At 35.5% G+C, this 14,752-nt stretch overlaps 1 protein-coding gene across 1 annotated transcript in view; it reads right to left on the bottom strand.

Moving 5' to 3' along the window:
* Window positions 1-5,646: 5,646 nt before the first annotated feature.
* Window positions 5,647-14,752, bottom strand: part of LOC149076427 (fatty-acid amide hydrolase 2-like) — a 42,558-nt gene continuing 33,452 nt past the window's right edge. Inside the window, exons 6-8 of the mRNA XM_089243989.1 lie at window positions 11,611-11,765; window positions 7,765-7,863; window positions 5,647-7,636 (exon numbers count right to left, since the gene is read on the bottom strand). Coding sequence (XP_089100115.1) covers window positions 7,013-7,636; window positions 7,765-7,863; window positions 11,611-11,765 — 878 coding nt within the window. The 3' untranslated portion in view covers window positions 5,647-7,012. The remainder of the gene's footprint in view (window positions 7,637-7,764; window positions 7,864-11,610; window positions 11,766-14,752) is intronic.

Genomic DNA, 14,752 nt, shown 5'->3' with positions numbered 1-14,752 from the left:
AAAAAAATCCCCCTTTTTACAAAATTACCCCTCAAATTTTTTTGGAGAGGAGTGAAATTACTCTTCAAAATTATTTTTTCGGACAACACTACTACATACGCGTTTATATCAACCTGTGTTTGACAACCAATGAAAGTTGAATGATTCTAGGGCTTCTTATCATCAAAATCTGCAAGTAAGGTACATGATTTTGTCAAACCTGATAACTAAAATTTTACAGCCATTTTGCAAGCATGAAAAAAAACATTTTCTTTTCATTTACCATTTCTAAGATATTCAATTTTAATAGAGTTTTCTCTTTTAGACACTCTGTAGATTCTAATTTAGCACTTGTGTGCTTTACTTTTGACTAGCGTCACTGCGTACATGGATAATAAGAAGCTCAGCTAAGAGTTAAGGTGTGTTTTAGGTTTTGCGTATAAAAATTTATGTTACGAAAGAATGAAATAAATTTATATTAAGACATTTAAATTTGGAAAAATCTTTCGCGAATCCCCCCCAGGCCCATTTACGTGAACCCTCACGGGGGTCACGATTAAAAGTTTGGGAAGCACTGCTTTATGGACACAAATACATTCCGAACGCCCATTTTGGCATGTACCAATTCGTTAAAAATTCTCCCGAAGAATGGTTACGAGGCGCATGTAGTCTTAAGCAGTAGTAGTACCTTCAAATGCCCTGACACACTTCTCTCTGGGAATAGTAGCCTTTTATCAATACTTTCAATATAATTTCATTTTCAACATATCTCGTGGCACACCCTTTGGGAATCACTGTAGGGAAGGCGTAGATAATTAGAAGTCACCGTAAATGAATCACGTCCTTCATATTTTTTTTTTAATGTAGGGCCTAATTGGAGGCCTGACAAAGATATGCTCGCAAACACAATAACCATATTCTATAATTTTAGTTAGGAAATTATATTTCTTATCAAATACAGTATTACCATAAAATTATAAAAACATTTTTTTATATTATAATTTACGAGGTAGTTTCTTTCAATAATCTGATAGTTCATTTAAATCGCGCTTTCGTGTGTGTGTTTGACTCTCATCTCAATTGATATAGTCACTGTGTAGTAGAACCTTTCGATAACGGGCTAACGTGGAACCAAAACTTATGTCGGCTAACGGGGTGTCTACTAATGAGGAGATACGATGTACAGTGGAAGGAACCTCGTTGACACGACTTTCACATTTATACGACGTTTGGCTTCGGTCGCAATCGGTTACTACACATTTTATTGCTAAATGGCACATGTTACTGTAAAAGTTATCCCCCGGTGGTTATGCATAATCACTAGGGCTAGGATTTTTATGCTCTAAAAACTTCTAAAATATGCTCTATAAAAAATGCATTTATGCTCTTAAAAAACTAAATATGCCCTATACAATGAAAAACCCGTCCTAAAAAATTTTTCATTCCTATCTCAAATAACATTAGTTTTAGCAAAATAATGATAACGGGAAGTGTTGATGCAGTCTAAACTATTTTGAACCATTACTTATTATATGAACAGAAATTCGTTTTACTAACTAATCTCATCCAGCCAAAATTTCCCTTTTGTGTTTTTTTCCCTACAAATTCAAAATTAATGTGCTGTCATCTACAGGTGAAAATACCTATCCCAGTACGGTATTTACCTTTAGAAATACCGTACGAAAAGCATTTCACAAGTTTAAAATAAATAAATAAATAATTCTTTGATAAAAACACTCAAAAAATGTTAAAGAAAGTCAAAGAAAGTTTTTCTCAGCCACCTCTTTGGGAATTTTGCCTGTTTTGGCCTTGTATTTGTATTTGTTTGATTAAATTTCACTACATTTATAATTTTTACTGGTGATTATACATTTTACATACTTCTCAAATAAAGTTGGAAAGTCTGATAAATTCGGAAAAATTTATAATTTTTCTTTTCTTTATTAAACCAACTAATTATTTTTCCCCGTACATGATACGTGCACAGTACATATTTTGCAATAAAAATTAAAATAAGCGAAGAATACAAAAACATACCATAACAACATTATCAGTCTTGTAATGTTGGCTTTCTTCACACGTATCAACAAACAAAACCAGCATTACTTACTACTCGAAATCACCATCCTGGACTATTGTTATGCTCAGTTAAGTAAGTAACTAATTGACGATTTGTCACAACACGAGCTTGAAATTGAACATAATCTTAGTTGCACTTGATAAATTCTCGGTTTATGACCAAGAATTAACAAATCAGAGTTTGGCTGATTTTACTGTCTGCTATCGAGAGTGTCTACTAATGGGGGAGTGAAATACATCAAAGCTCTATTCCACGGGACTGGGGATCATAAAAGTGTCTGTTAACGGGAAGTGTCCATTAGGGAAGGTTCTACTGTATTAGGCTCAACCATTGGCGTCCGAGCTAGGGGTACTGTGGGTGTTCGAGCGCCCACGGAATTTTTTGACACGTGTTTTAGCAACCCCAGAATTAATTCAGAGATCGAAATCTCCAAGACGAAACTCAAGTCAAGCTTCCATAGTTCCGAAACACTTCCAACGCCTCTGTGGGCTTAAAGTTATTTTCCCTCATACATTCTCCTAAAGCAGATGTGTTTAAGTTTTCTCGAGTCGCGAGCACCATTTACTCCCAGCATTACAGGGTTCTCAGCAGGGCCGTCTTAAGATCATCATGAGCCCCTGGGCCAAGTGATTTTTCTGAAGCCCTACCAGGTAAATTCTAGAAAATTTCAACAGGATCTCATTTTTGTGAAGCCTCTCTTCTCTTGAGGCTCCCGGGCCGTGCCCAAGTGGGTCCATGCGTGGGTCCAACTTTGGAAATTATGCTGCCGACGCTGCAGCTAAGGAAGCGACTAAGCCTCCATCGCTAACAGACTTTCCATTAACGAAACCCTTTGCCAAAAAAATATTAAAAGATTGGCTTGGGAACAGATGGCAAATGGAATGGAATGATTCGGACACTCCAGCAGATGTTCAAAAGGTAGTTCCACAAGTTCAGACTATGAATAAAGTCTGGTCACGTCAGAAGACATTTTTCTTTCAGAACACGGCCCATTGCCACCTTATCTAAAACGCTTCGAACTCTCCAACAAATTCTGTCACTGTGGCGGTAAAGGGGACCTTCTGCACTATTTCACACACCAGCGATGCTCATTTTCCACAAGTAAATCCATTTTACATAAATATATGGAAGAAACAAATCATTAGGTCGCAAGTCCTCACTAAAAAGATGGAAAACCTTAAAAATTCTATGGACACTCATATGCGTATAAAGTATAACACACCAAGACTAGACCTTCTGCTAGCCTACCTCCAGACTCGGACACATCCACGACTTCAATCTTATCAGATTACTCACCACCTATTACTCGAAGCAAATCCTTGCTACGGAATTGACTAACAATGTGGTCAGAATTCAATAACCTCTATATTATAGCATACGCTCTGGTAGCATCTCTGATGAATTGCCATATTTGATTAGGTTATCTGATGTACAGATTTTTGTTTGTATTTCTATCTCTGAAATGTTTGGAAATTAAGGAATGAGTATGGGATGAGCATATGTATTATTTCATTTTGCAATTTTAACATATTGAAAATATGTTTCCCGGTGATGGCTTTTCGGTTAGAAGTCCCGTAGGATACGGATCGAGCATCTCACGGTTAGTTAATTAGTGACCTCGAAAGTCAGGGGAAAAGTAGAATATTTGGCGGAAGTCAAAGAAATATGCAAATGTTTGATAAAAGTCAGGGAAAAAATCTGCGAAGGGAAAAATACTGAAACTTGAAAAACATTTGAAAGGTTAAGATTTTGAATTACAGCATATTTCTTTCTTCAGGAGGAGTTTTGATCAGGGAAAGTCAGGAAAAAACGATCAAGCAGATTTTGAGAACCTTGTATCAGAAATAGAGAACCGATATGGAAATATGCACATACTCAGAGCAGAATAATGTGAACTCCATCCTTATTCTAATGTTATTGGCTGATGTAGTATAACTGGATGTCGGAAATAGTTCATTGTACGAATTGAGATATTGCATTTTTTCGTGTGGACCATAAGCATTTTAAGTAAGAGAAATTAAATCGCTGAGACACGGGACTGCATACGAATAACTTCTCATCCAATATATTTTAATTTTTTTCTTTAATATGCTAAAGTTGAGGCGGCATTACGTTGACACTGTATGTAATGAAGAGTATGTAATGCTTCAGAGAAAAGGATCACGTACGGTGGGGCCTTGGGCTATTGCACTAGAAATTTCTAATCATGTTACGCAACGTTTCTCCGACCTCAATTTTGGTATTACGACGATAGCCTAGAGAGATACTTTCACTTTCTTTTCTCAGGCCAGCCTTTTTAAGATTAAGCGGACTTCAATATCATTTATCATTACCATCGCGTATGTGTATACCACACGTTATGGGCTCGTTCGTAATTCCATATTTAGAACTCGGATGTCAATCAAGTTGAATAATGACCAAGAAAAATGAATCAATAAACTTCTCATTACGGGACAGAAAAATCTATTTGATGATGATTGTCAGTGTTAATTATTATACGGATGGTTGATATAGAAGACTTTTCATCTCCAAGTTTTTTCTCACTTTCGAAGTCGAAATAAGTTATACCGGGTGTTTCACGAATGTCCGACAGGAATAAAGTCGATTCTAAAATTAAAGTAAAATATGAGAAAATGTCATTAAAAAAAAGAGAAGGAAATTGAACATCGCGGTTTTTTGTGAATTGATAATTGTGTGGGGGAAAATCAGTCAATAAAATCTCCGCTTTTCTTTCACATACTAAAATAAGTTTATTACATAGCATATCGAAATATGGATGCTTGAAAATTTTAATTTTTTCCTTTTTACGAGCTGAAATGGCTATGGAGACGGTCGTAGAAAGCAGCAAAAATCAATAATTTCAGTTATCGATATCTCGGTGAACATTTTTCGGTATGTTGAAAATCAGGCATGAATTTCAATAACTTCATTTTTTTTTACTTTGGCCCCTGTTTTCAATTTTCCTTTTTTTTATTTTCTCATCATTTTACGAAAAAAACTGGAACTATCGGGTTTTAGGGAAAATTCACACAATTTTATTCATGAAGAAGATGAATTTTATATTCAATGATACATATGCACATTCACTTCCAAAAAACGTTGTGTACCATTCGTTTCATTCTGAGTTTCTTCATGAATTGTCTCTAATGTACAACGACAGTTTCCTATAATCCACGGATTACAGGTTTAAAATAATCTGAATTCCTTCACACCTTCAAATGCATAAATTTTTATTTTGTAACTTAAATTTACCATGAAAATTTTTTTGATGAAGTAAATTTTAGATTTTTTTATTGAGGAAATTCCCATGTTTTTATAGTGGGAGTTTACCCCTTTTTTTACTTTAATACAGTACTGCATTTTTTGTTTAAAATTTAGCACCAGTTAGTAGTATAGAAATTTTTATGAGAGGTTTTCAGACAAAGGAACTGAATGCTGAATAAATTTTTCTAGTAAAAAAAATTGAAATTTCTATATGGGTCCTATCTGATTTTGGAGATTTCGAATCATACGATTTCTTTGCATCTGAAAACTGAAAATGATGCTTAATGATGTTTAGTAATCTAAAAAAGTAAAGGAAAAAAATTCAGTGAACAGTTTATTATCCAATTATAAATTATAAACACGTAAATTTACTTGCAAAACTAATAAAAATACAAACAGCATCATAATATTGAAATATAAAAAATATCTACACAATTGAAAAAAATCCTTTTTTCTTCCGAAGAAAACGTTTTGTACAAAAAGGCCAGTTAAATGAAAATTTGTGTTGAATTAAGTTCAGAGAACGCATCAAGTGATATCATGATGATGTTGATTGATTGAACCAGAGGTTCCAAACTCAAACAGCAAAACGCCGATCCATTAAATGTATATCAGACTCAGCCGTATTCGATAACATTCTATGTGCAAATAGGTTTAACTATGTACTAAGGCTCAAACTGATAAAAAGGGGGGGGGGGGGTCTTAACTATCACAGATATCACTGTTTTCCCCTTCTATTTCTTTTTCTTTTCTATTTGTACCTTTCCTCTTCTTCTTCCCTTTTATAACAAGTGAACAACGACATCCTTTTTTTTAGAATTATCGCCGATACTCCAAATAGAGATCGTCTCCAAATTCGTTTTTTAAAAGTCTGTACGAGGAGTTAACAAAAGAATTTTTTATTCCTTAGAGGAGGGAAGAGCGTTGGTCTTTACGTAAAAAATTGTATAAGCATCACTTAAAAAGTTTGAATTTATACTTTGAATTTTGAATGTATCAAAAATTCTTAATTTAAGAGTTCAGTTGCGTTGCTCTGCAGGTTGTGGAGCGATTTGTGACTCCATAGTAAAAATATAGGTCGTCTCGAAATTCTTCTATCTTTATTCACGGTTCTGAAACATTAAAACACTATATGGTTTCCGAAATGAAAAATAATCATATAATTCGTCCCATTTAAATATTGTTTAAATTTATATTAAAAATCAATATTTAATAATTATTTGAGAATGAGATTTATTAGATTTTATTTCATGAAAGAAGTGAATAACATGAGAATTAGATCTGACTTTATACAAAAATACATTACACTCAGTGTAAAAACATAAAAATAAAGTTTTTATAAATGAAGAAACATTTCACACACAGAAACATCAACAATGAACAATGTCTTCGGAGGCTTTTTGGGTTATTAGCGAAACGTTCATTTTCGAATCCCTCCTTTGATTCAGAAAATAGTGTTTTCTTTGCATGAAAATTCAGTAGGCCTACTTTATCCAAGTGAAGATGTTACTGGTTTTTTCCAACAGCTGTCATTTCAACATTGAAAATCTGCTTTTTCAATCGTAAGCTCTAATGAAAATGCCAAGAAATGATTGACGCTTCACATTCACGCGGTCGTTTTCCTTCCGCGAAAAGTGGTGAAGACTTGTTTTTTGTGCTCTATAGACAGTAAGTACAATGCGCGGCCTACTAAACAGCCTCGACCGGAACAAAAGAATATTTCCGCACTTCGCACGGGCTGACCCAACCTCCGAAAGCTTTTTCAAGTTCTCTCGCCACTGCTATCGTAAGTCTGTCTTGATTCATGGCACCGACTATTTGCATACCCAGCGGAAGTCCGTTACTTCCGAGTCCCATTGGACATTGCGTAACCGGTAAGCCAAGAATGTTGAAGATGACACTGTAACCTACGTTGAAAGGTCGGAACAGCATCTCCATGTGATACGGAGCAGTGTCAGGATAAGTCGGATAGAAGAAGACGCCGTCTTCACCGAGCATTTCTTTGAAGTCGGCCAGAATCTCGTCCCTCAGACGGAAGAAGGGCTCGGCTAGTTTCGCGTCCATGTTCCGGATGAGCTTGTCGAATATGGCCATGCAAATTACAGGGAACGTATGGTCTGATTTACCGGCCATGGATTTCAGAACTTCTTTCCTGAGCTTGAGGTGCTTTTGGTAACCAACGATCTCATTCTTTATGATCTGTTCGTTTTGGGATTCAATTACGCAAATCCACATCTCCATAGCCTCCTGGAGCTTCTCCTTGAAAACCTTCTTGGGTTTGACAGAGCAAATGTTTTCAAAATGCGATACGGCCTGGAACGAGATCCAAATGTATGTGAGTAGAACAAAATATTCGTATTTGTATTGAAAGGTCATCAACTGACAATTGATCAACTAAATCATCGAAAAGAAAAATTGAAACATGTATATTCCAACTCCACCTTTTTGATCGCTTTCTTCATCTCTCTGGAAACTGGTGTCCTGAAAGGATGTCCTCCATCATCTTCCATATAATACACTTTCAGTGATCTCACTTCGACCTGATGCAATTTAAAACTCCGATGACAAACAGACATAGCAATATTTGATAACGAGCACTTAACACAGTTATGGCTGTAGGCCGATTGCCCTTACGCTGAATCGTTCTTCTGAAAAAATGAGTCGATTGCCCTCACCCCAATTTAGAAATACACATCGTTTGCTCCATAGCTTGCTCCATAGCTCCCACATCCTGGAGCAGGCTCCCCCCCCCAAGCCAGAATCTTTCACGGACCCCTCAGACCAGACTTTTAGCCCCCCCCCCCCATGATGAATTTATAGCATGGAAAAACAAAAAATGATCGTCTCGGGTCCTGTCAGTCCCACTCTTGTGGCAGCCATGGTTCGCACCAAGTTTTTTTAACGTTATTCCAATGGTTCGAGCTTGTGTAAAGGCAGAAGAAACATCGTATTACCCGATATTTAACTGCATCCGATGATTTTAAAAGTGGGCACAACTTATCAAAATAATCAATTATTTTTTGCAAATTATTAAGAAATTAATTTCTTGGAAGAAGAAAAAACGGTATAAAGTGAAAAAAAAATTATGACCTCAGAATTTATACGTGTAAAATTAGAAAGTAATATATCCAGATTCAAGGGTAGATGACGCTAAAATTGAAAATAATTTATTTTGGTACGAGAGAAGAAGAAGCAAGAAAGAAAGAAAAAAAAAAGAAAGAGAGAGAGAAAAGAAAACTGAAACCGATACTCTGACGTAAAACGGATTAAAATTCATCCACCAGAACAAACTAATAAAAAAAAATTTAACCGATATTTCACTGTATCAAATATTTCTATGATTGAGCTCAATTTCAATAAACTTTATTCAAAATAGCAATTTACAGCACAATTTAAAAAAAAAGAAGAGATAAACACATATATTTCTATAATATGCATCAATTAAGAAATTAATGTTTTAAGGTATCAGAAGAGGGCGCTAATAAAAAGTTTTTTGGCTCGTGTCAATACATTTTGTGTTTTTCCGATTTCTCAATCGAATTGCACATAAATTTTACGTATGACTACTAGTTACTAAAATAAAATGTTTGAAAAGTTCCAACCCCACCTTCACTTCCTATAATGACGAAAAGTCACTTCCTATAAGGGCAATCGACCTGCAACACGTTAAAAATTCAAACTCTTCATTTTTAGAGCAATCGACCGAGCCCCAGTTATTTGCCATGCTTAAAACAATTTATGTAAGATTCATGGTGTAAGAATTTCAAAACTATATACAGTCAAAATCGGTTATAACAACGTTTAAGTGACTGCGGGTGGTTTTGAAATTGAGTCTTTCAAGATATTGGTTTAAATAGATATACTACGGTCGAATCCCGTTAACGAATACCGTTATATCGAAAATCTCGTTTTAACGAACACTTTTCTAATCCCCAGATACGTTTACATAGGAACAATGCAAAAACTTGGAATTCCTTTATAACGAAATTTTGTTATAACGAAGTGATTTCTCCGGTCTCTTAGAGTTCGTTATAATGGGATTCGACTGTATCAGATAACTATGTGGTTATTTCATTTAAAAACAGAGTGAAAATAAGACTTTTTTTTTTAAATAAAAATATACAATTTTTTTTTCTACTGTGCTTTCAACGAAGAATAAGTAAGTTTTATTTCTTTTCTGAAATCAATGATAAAAACTTTTTTATGTGTTATTATGAGCAATTGTGGATAAAGATACGAATAATTATCTCACACATTTGTCTCGTTTAGCGTTTTTTCCCTCGTGAAATGCATTTTAATTCACTACTATTTGCAGTAGCGTTTCGTTTCTCATCATTTCGCAATTTTCCAGTGATTCCAGTCATAATTGACAGTTTTGCTTACCTTTGGCATCATTTTTGGCCACTACTGGCAATTATTTGTATATTTTTCTGGAGCAAATAGGGTCAGCCTAATTTTCATGCAAAAAAAACCGAGTCTGAACCATCCGGAGAGAGTAACCATCGGGAGATGGTCTTCGTGCTCAGAGATACAGAACAAATCCTTAAAATCTTTATTGATGATGAAAACGAAATGTATGGGCAGTGCCGAAACCAGATATTTGGTCAGCCGTGTGTACGCAAGCATTTCCCACCAGCGCTTCCCTATAGTGTTAGAAAAGTGGTAAAAAGGTGAATTACTTGAAGGACCAGCTAGGTGTCCCCAAAGCGTTTGGGAGTAACCCTGCTTCATTGATTGAAATAGACTCTGAAGTGAATACTAGAAGACCCACTAGTACTGAAAGTACTGAGCTTCGAACAAATAAGGATTGTGCAATTGAATGGCTCATGTTAAGTATGGTATTTTTTTCTTCTTTTTTGCAGGTCAAAGTAAAAAAAAAAAATGCATTTCATTTTTTTTTCTTCCCCTCTAATTTTTTTATGATTATTTGTCATAGTCGTAGTTTACTATCTAGGTTTTGTTGATTTATTTTTCATTTCAAAGTAATTGAAATCTTAATCTACCTGTTGCTATCTCCACTTAGAAAACAAAATGGCTTACGTTGTACCATCGGCCACTCTAAAGTAATGTACGGCTTCAGACAACGAAAAACGCCGTTGGACAAGCCTTTTTGGATGAAATAGCTAAAAAGAGCTGCTCAAAAGACGAGAAAAGACGTAGCAAAAATATAACAATCAGTGGTGACAATCTGATTGTTCTTCTGACGACTCCGATGAAGTAATTTCGCCATTGGGATCTTCGGGTTATGATTAATTATGAATGGACGAGGAAATGGAAGAAGAAAGCATGTGAAAGCAGTTCATAGGCGTATAAAATAGTATAGCATAGTATAGGGGCCCGTTCAAGTAATACGTCATCATCGATGGGGGGGGGGGGTTTCCGATTTGCTGACTTTGCCCACAAAGGCGATATTGCCCACAAAGGGAAACAGTAGTTTACAGCATAACACTTGAGCGTTTTACGAAGTGAAAATGTGTTTCCTATCGGCTGAGAAAAATTAAAATGTGAATTTTGTTCATAGGTACTACGGTCTCGCCTACTACTAACTAAACTATTTTAACAGTTTCTAAAAAGTCAAGAGTCTCGAAAGAAGGGTGAGAGTGTGCGAAAGTGTGTGTTTCTTACATTTACATAGGAACGAGATATCTCGTCCCTGTACGTTAAGGGCTTAAAGTCATGACAAACATATGAACCAAAGAGATATAAGCATCTCGATCCCTGGAGTGGCACTGGTAGTTTGCTATGAATATTAAAGATAACGCAATAGAGATCTACAGATTCTAGGAGCTCTGCTAATTTTCCTACACCATAATAGACGGAAACTGAGTAATCATCCACGATCATTGGCATAATCATTGAATTACATTCGAGCGAATGTAACCGATACGCTTATTGATTGCATTTTTCAAGTTTTATAAAAGAACTTGTATCAAACTTTATAGGGAAATCCCGGCCTAAGCGTATATTTTTATTTTTCTTTATTTCAGTTTTTCGTATAGTCTACATTGTATACTGTCGTTTACTGCGCTTTTGTATGTTTGTCTTATTATGTATGTATGTCTTTAAAATAATTAAAAAAAGAGAGCAGAAAAACTATTGTTATATTTAAGTAATTGCACATTTCATTGAGACGTTAAAAGCGAGGCTCATTAAAATCATTCTCGGTAAAAATCAGCGGGGACTAACGCGTATTGACGTTTTAGCTGATGTTGTTATAACTGAGCTTGACTGTACATATGCAATTGAGAATCACGATGACAGTTCAATTTCTGGTCGATTCAACTTACGGGCTTATCCAGCTGAAGGTCTTGTTGAGATCTGGACGTCAAGACTTTCATCATGGGCAGCATGTCGCACGCATATCGGCACATCGGACCAGTGCCTATGAGCTGCCTGATGGCCTCTTTCACAACAGGGTATTGATTATCATTAGGAACAATACCTTTATTCCATTGAAGGAAAAGGCATTGCAAACACGAAAGAAATATAAGGAAAAAAAAAGAAGAAAGAAACTTGAATAAAATGTTCTCATAATTTGCGTGGATTCAAATCTTCAACATTTTTTATGAAAAAAAGCACATTTTTCTTTTTGAAAATTATTTTCACAAACAATATTTAAGTAGGTCCATTCTTTAAGAATATGAATGAGATAGCATGGAGACATGAGAAAAATTGATTACAGATTCTTCATTAATTTCTGATATACCGTATTTACTCGCGTATAGGACGAGGTTTTTATTCAATTTTCACTGCTTCAAGAACCTAGGTCGTCCTATATGCGCAAGCGAATATCTAAACAAAAAACGTCTCGCACTGAAAGACAAAAAAAAATATTAATGAAAAATGTGAATTAATTTAAGAAGTAACTCCAGAACCAACGATAATTTTGACTCATAGAAAGTGATTATTCCGAATTCATTAAAAATTCAATATTGATGAAAAAATTAAAGTCAGAATCAGGAAGTAAAATAATCGAAAAATTACGAGTAAAACAACTGAAAACTAATGAGAGAAATAGTTCCAGAATGAAAATTCAGAATCTATGAAAGACATAATTTTCAGATTTTGTGAACGTTTTCAATGCAACGTGAAGGTTTGATTCATAGCCCGGAGCAGAAACAGATCCTGACAGTGGCGTCACATCCGGGGGTGCAGTGGGTGCTCAATCACCCACAGGATTTTGCAACCATTCTTGAGCACCCCCTCCCTCAGAATATATTCAGAAATCTCCTATACAATTCATCACTTACACCACCCTGCATTTACGACGTCTCTGCCTAAAAATCTTAAGCTATTATCTTTGAACGAAATAAAGAATTGAATTAACAAATCTGGTATACCTCGTCTTATATGCGAGTAAATACGATAAGTTTGTCAGTGAATTATGAAATTTATATAAATATCAAGATAAATGTCTATCGCGGTATAAAGGGGATGCAAATGAAATGCAAGGAGAAAAGACCTACTCCTGCGTTCTTCGAATGAAAAGATATTCAAAGATTCAAGTTTATCTGCCCTCATAGTTCAGTCCCCTCATACCAGCAAGTACATGCACCTCGTGAACATTCCTCTGGAGAAATTTATAATGATTAACTAATTGGTACACGCCGGGAAAGTGTTTTGTGTGAATATGCGTGCTTCTTATACATTTATGATGTCAGAGGTATACGTATTTCGCTTTCGGGAAGTTCTGCCATCCGTCTTCCAATCAAGAAGGAAAGTGACAAATGTCTAAATTTCCGTGTTTCTGTAAGTATCTTGTTAGTGTAGAGACACTTCTCTACACAGAATTGTACTGGATATAACAAATCAGGGCGGTATTAAATCTCGAAACAGTGGAATAACAATATCGGTAGAATAAAAAAAGATAATTTTTGAGAATAATAATCTAGCATTCTTTCTATTGGTTTCTCTTTTTTTAATTACAACAGAATAATGTTTTAAGAAAAGAAGTCTCGTTCATCAATTACGACTCCTACGCTATATCAGTAGGGTTAGTTCCACCCGGGAGCATAACTTATTTATTTCATGGTATTTTTAGAATTTCTGTTGAAGATGGTGAACATTGTCGAACGCGTAGGGGTCAAAATGATTAAAAAAAGTCTTGAGTCATGTTTGCATCATCTGTAAGTGGGATATTTGACTTTACCCAGATTTGCTAGTCATTCTGAGGTAAAAAAATAGCTTCGTCAAGGTAGAGCTTAGGATCAATCTCAAAAAAATTCCTGGTTAACTCACACCCACTTCTACCTTGCTTTGTTCTCTCTTCAGTAAGACGTCGTGGTTGTAATGAACGGAAATATTCAAGTCAGATGGGAATATTGATGTTCTCTTAACGCATAAACGTGGGTTTTAGCTCACGTTTCAGAAGAAACCAAATACTTCCCACATTCTTGAAATCTGAGGTAAATCATTGATCTTAACTTTTATTCCACTGATTTGTAGTATGTTTTACAGATACTTGCATTTGTTAATTATAGAGTTTCCTGATTGAATTTTGTGGTCTTATGTATGTATGTTGAAATGACATGTACCTATTTATTTGCCAATTGCCGTGGAAGGCTTTGCAAGGCTCTTATACAGCGTATCCAGGAATCTCACTCGGGCTTTTTTTATTCTTTTTATTCGCTGGTCGTTGACGAAAACTTACAATTACAAAAATATTTTAAATGAAGTATATATTTATACAGTAAAACCTATCTTCAACAGAATCGTAAGGGACCGAGATATTTTTTTTCTATGAACACAGGTTTCCACATAATGAAGGGTTCAATTGACATAATGTGTAAAATTAGGTTTTCACAGCATCTGTACAAAACTTAACCCCACACTGCTCTTCTTAACTGACAACATTTGTGTTTTTTTACCTTCTCTAAAATTTTCAATAAGACTGTCAATATTTGTCGTTTCAGAATTGGTTTGTACGAGTACATGGTAATGTTCATGCAATTATGTATCCCCAGCACCAGGGCCGTAACTAGGCTTTTTGTTGGTGGGGGGGGGGGGGTCAACATGATTTTTCTGCACTTACCACTGTAAAACTCTTTAATTTTGTAATGTGTGTTTGTTTTCACCTAAAATTCCCCCCCCCCCCTAAATTTTGCCACCTGGGCAGCTGCTTTTCCTTCGCCTCCCTCTAATTCCGGGCTGCTCATAAACTAGTCCTACATTCCTAGCTACGTTATAGAAATTTAGCGCATCGTGATTGGTCGAAATGAATGATGAATCATTACGTCACTCATAGTGAAATCTTCGCTAGTGACGTTTAACAATAGATATACTTAATTGTGTTTGAATCCGAAATCCGCAGGTGGAGAAATGGTTAGAGCACGGAACACACGTACCGAAGGTTGTATGCGTCGATTCCCTCTCAAACCCATCCGAGATTCCCCCTCCCCTCCATACTTCCAGCTTTGCTGCCATTTATTG

This window comes from Pholcus phalangioides, unplaced genomic scaffold (genome assembly GCF_987345545.1).
Source record: "Pholcus phalangioides strain wild (caught in Gottingen) unplaced genomic scaffold, Ppha-v1.0 ptg000015l_1, whole genome shotgun sequence".
In the NCBI taxonomy this organism is placed as follows: domain Eukaryota; kingdom Metazoa; phylum Arthropoda; class Arachnida; order Araneae; family Pholcidae; genus Pholcus; species Pholcus phalangioides.
The sequence above is the reverse complement of the archived record's forward strand: the minus strand, read 5'-3'. Positions and strand labels throughout refer to the sequence as shown.